Raw genomic sequence first — 2,936 nt, 5'->3', positions numbered from 1 at the left:
GCTGGAGGAGACAAATCGCGCGCTCGCAGACGCCGCGCTGGAGATGCAAGGCGTCCAGTGCACCTTCCTCTTTCTCGACGCGGACGTGATCCGCTCCGGGCGGTTCGACGAGGCTGGCTACAAGACGACGTTGCCGCGGCTGCAGGAGATGCAGGCAGCGCACCCAGAATGGATCCAGCGGCGAGTGCTCAAGCGGCACCTCGCATACGGGCGTCACGCGTACCGCGGCGAGATCCTCGCAGTGAGCCACCGCTGGGAGCAGCCCGACGCGCCCGACGCGAGCGGCGCCCAGCTGCGGGCGATCCGCGAGCACCTTCAGAGCCCGGCCGGCCTCGAGGTGAGCTTCGCCTGGTATGCCTTGAGCACTGCCGTGAATAGATGCTGTTCACGCACGCCGCGCTCTGAACAGGTGGGCTTCGTCTGGTACGACTACTGGTGCATGCCGCAGGGCGAGCGGACGCCCACGGAGAAGGTCGACTTCAAGCGCATGCTGCAGAATGTTCTTGTGTCTCTCCTGCGGCTAGGCGAGAGACGAAGCCCCCTTTCCCTTATTGGGCGTGGACTGCCCCGCACATAGGTCAACCTGCTCTACCTCGGCTGCTCCGTCCTCATCCTGCAGGAGCTCTCCTACCTCTCCCGCTTCTGGCGCGCACGCCACACGGCCACGCCTCGCGCTCTCCGCCTCTCTAGACCGCCTCTCGCCCTCCTCCCCGCGCTCCAGGACGCAGTTTGAGGCGTGGTGCAGCATGCAGGCGGCCACCCCCACCCCCACCCCCACCCCCACCCCTCCCCCACCACCACACACACACCGCACGGGGCCTTAAACGCCTTCGGACGTGGAGTCGCGAGGGTTACCTGGCCTTACCTGGAGCTCCACTTACGCGGTACACCTGCAGGCGGCCACCGGAGGCGGCCTTGGGCCGGCGCCCGCCGCAGAGCGGCGCTGCACCGTCGTCCCCATCCACCAGGCCACGGAGGGGATGGCGTCCGAGCTCATCATGATGTGAACGCCGCTCTGAAGGGGTGATGTGCGGTTTCAGGCCGCTCGTCTGTCACCTCCGCATAACCTACCGCGTAGGTGGGCGAGCCGCAGCGTGGACGAGGCGATCGACACACTGGCGAGCCCGGACGTGACCGTCACCAACCAGTCCGACAAGGAGCTGCAGCTGTACAAGCTGCGAGAGCTCGACTCACTGGTACAGGAGGCCGTGGCGCAGTGCGAGAGCGAGGCAGCCGACCCCACGGTGGTCGAGATTGCACCAGCGCCGGACCGCGGCTCCAATAGCATCTTTGAGCGGGCCGAGTAGAGTCGCGTTGTGTGTCAACGTTGTGTGTTCCACTGTTGGTGTTGCATTATGCATGTCCATGTGATTGTGTGTGTGATGCTGCGGCTTACAGAGAGAGAGATTTTTTAGCTATGCCAAACAAATCAACAAACAAATCAAATCTCCATTCTGGGAGCGACTGCGAACACGCATGTGCCGGTCGCACTCCCTATGTATGTATGTATGTAGGAAGGTGAAGAACAGCCAGGCTCGGAGAGACTGGCGGAACACCAACCAACGCGGTATGGGTGGACGCTGGACAGATGATGACGGCACGCACGAGCGACACACAGACACAAACAGGCTCACAAGACACACTCCCTTAGAGGAATAACGGACGCGTGAGGTGAACATCTCAGCGAACGAACAAAATGCTCGCCTGGGGCGGGTACCCGGTACCACGCGCGAACGCCGATGAGTGAAGCAGCCGGGTTTTGATTCTCGTGCATGTCGCAGCTCTGCTCCTGGGCTCGCCGCTGCCTGCCGGAGTCGCCACCGCTGTCAGCTGAAACTCTCGCCACGCCACCGGCTGATACTCTCACCACGCCGCCGACTGATGCTCCTACCACGCCGCCGGCTGCTGCGCGCTTTTCGGAGACTCCGGCCCGCGACTCTCGCTTCAGCATGGCCTTCCGGGTCAGCGGCTACGATGGCGAAGTGGCCGAGAAGACGGAGCTGCACTCTATGATGGCTCGCTTCAAAGCGCTCCGCACCTCACAGCGGCTCTCCGGGTTCTGGTCTCCCTTTGCGTCTCCGTCGATTGCGGGGCCGCCAGAGGCAGAGTCCGACTTCCGCTCGCCGGTAGAAGAGGAGGAGGCGGTGGCGGAGGATGCCGGCCACAGCTACCGCTCGGACACGAGCAGCCATGTGATCAGCCCCTCCCACGAACCCGAGCGGCGGACGTCGATCGCGAAGTGGCTAGTCCGAAGTGATGCCTGAGCGCAAGCCGCCGACACCACTCTCAAGAGGGCGGCGAGGAGACATTTTCCCTCGCGCCGGGGGTCGCGCACGGTCTCCTGGCTGCATGGTTGCTCTTAATACTTAGAGCTCCCATGTCCATGTGTGTGCACAGTGTGGCGCACCCACCCCGGCGGGATGACACTGTGCGTGTTGCTCACGTCCCCGTGATATCTGTCTTCTGTGAGTGTGTGCCGTACATGCACATATGTACATGTGTGTTGATTAGAGAACTCTAAACACTAAAGCTCATCGCGACACTCATATTGCGCGTCTACTCATATTGGGGCCGTGTCCCGCAGCAGCGAGGAGAGGAAGGCGAGTCCCTTCGCGACCGACGTTTCCGTCACCTCATGCTCCATCCCCTGTACCACGTGCACGCCCTCGGCCGGGCTGCGGGGCGGGTACTTTGCCAGCGCGGCGGCGAGGGCCGTGTGCGGCGCGTACGGGTCAGCGTCGCCCACCACGCAGCAGACCCGCGTCACGCTGTTGTCGGGCAGCAGGCGCTCGCGCGGCGGGCACGGGCCGCCGAGGGCGAGCACGCCGAGGCAGCGCCGCCGCAGGCCGGTGTAGGCGGCGAGGGCGCTGCCTTGCGAGAAGCCCGCCAGGACGAGCCGCTCGTTGCCGACGCCGAGCGACACGAGGTGGTCGTCG

At 64.3% G+C, this 2,936-nt stretch overlaps 2 protein-coding genes across 2 annotated transcripts; both read left to right on the top strand.

The window, feature by feature from the left end:
* The first annotated feature begins 20 nt into the window (after positions 1-20).
* Positions 21-1,421, top strand: EMIHUDRAFT_446591 (hypothetical protein). The gene is made up of 6 exons (XM_005757903.1): positions 21-351; positions 410-499; positions 578-645; positions 722-752; positions 897-1,003; positions 1,079-1,421. The coding sequence occupies exons 1-6, from the start codon at positions 169-171 to the stop codon at positions 1,305-1,307; spliced, it is 708 nt and encodes a 235-aa protein (XP_005757960.1). The 5' UTR covers positions 21-168; the 3' UTR covers positions 1,308-1,421.
* Positions 1,422-1,748: 327 nt separating this feature from the next.
* EMIHUDRAFT_372453 (hypothetical protein) lies at positions 1,749-2,526 on the top strand (the record flags this gene model as incomplete). The annotated part of the gene is made up of 1 exon (XM_005757902.1): positions 1,749-2,526. A coding segment is annotated over one exon (450 nt), but the record flags the coding sequence as incomplete, so codon positions are not given.
* Between the last annotated feature and the right edge of the window lie 410 nt (positions 2,527-2,936).

Source organism: Emiliania huxleyi (genome assembly GCF_000372725.1).
Source record: "Emiliania huxleyi CCMP1516 unplaced genomic scaffold EMIHUscaffold_895, whole genome shotgun sequence".
In the NCBI taxonomy this organism is placed as follows: domain Eukaryota; phylum Haptophyta; order Isochrysidales; family Noelaerhabdaceae; genus Emiliania; species Emiliania huxleyi.
This window is presented reverse-complemented; position numbering and strand designations above follow the sequence as displayed.

What these genes read in the sequence shown, in the direction of transcription:
- EMIHUDRAFT_446591 (XM_005757903.1), top strand. Translation starts at nt 169, where the DNA reads ATGGATCCAGCGGCGAGTGCTCAAGCGGCACCTCGCATACGGGCGTCA. An exon ending in TCCTACCTCTCCCGCTTCTG is followed by an intron (nt 646 to 721) that starts GCGCGCACGCCA and finishes CCCGCGCTCCAG; the next exon opens with GACGCAGTTTGAGGCGTGGT. An exon ending in GCGTCCGAGCTCATCATGAT is followed by an intron (nt 1,004 to 1,078) that starts GTGAACGCCGCT and finishes CCTACCGCGTAG; the next exon opens with GTGGGCGAGCCGCAGCGTGG.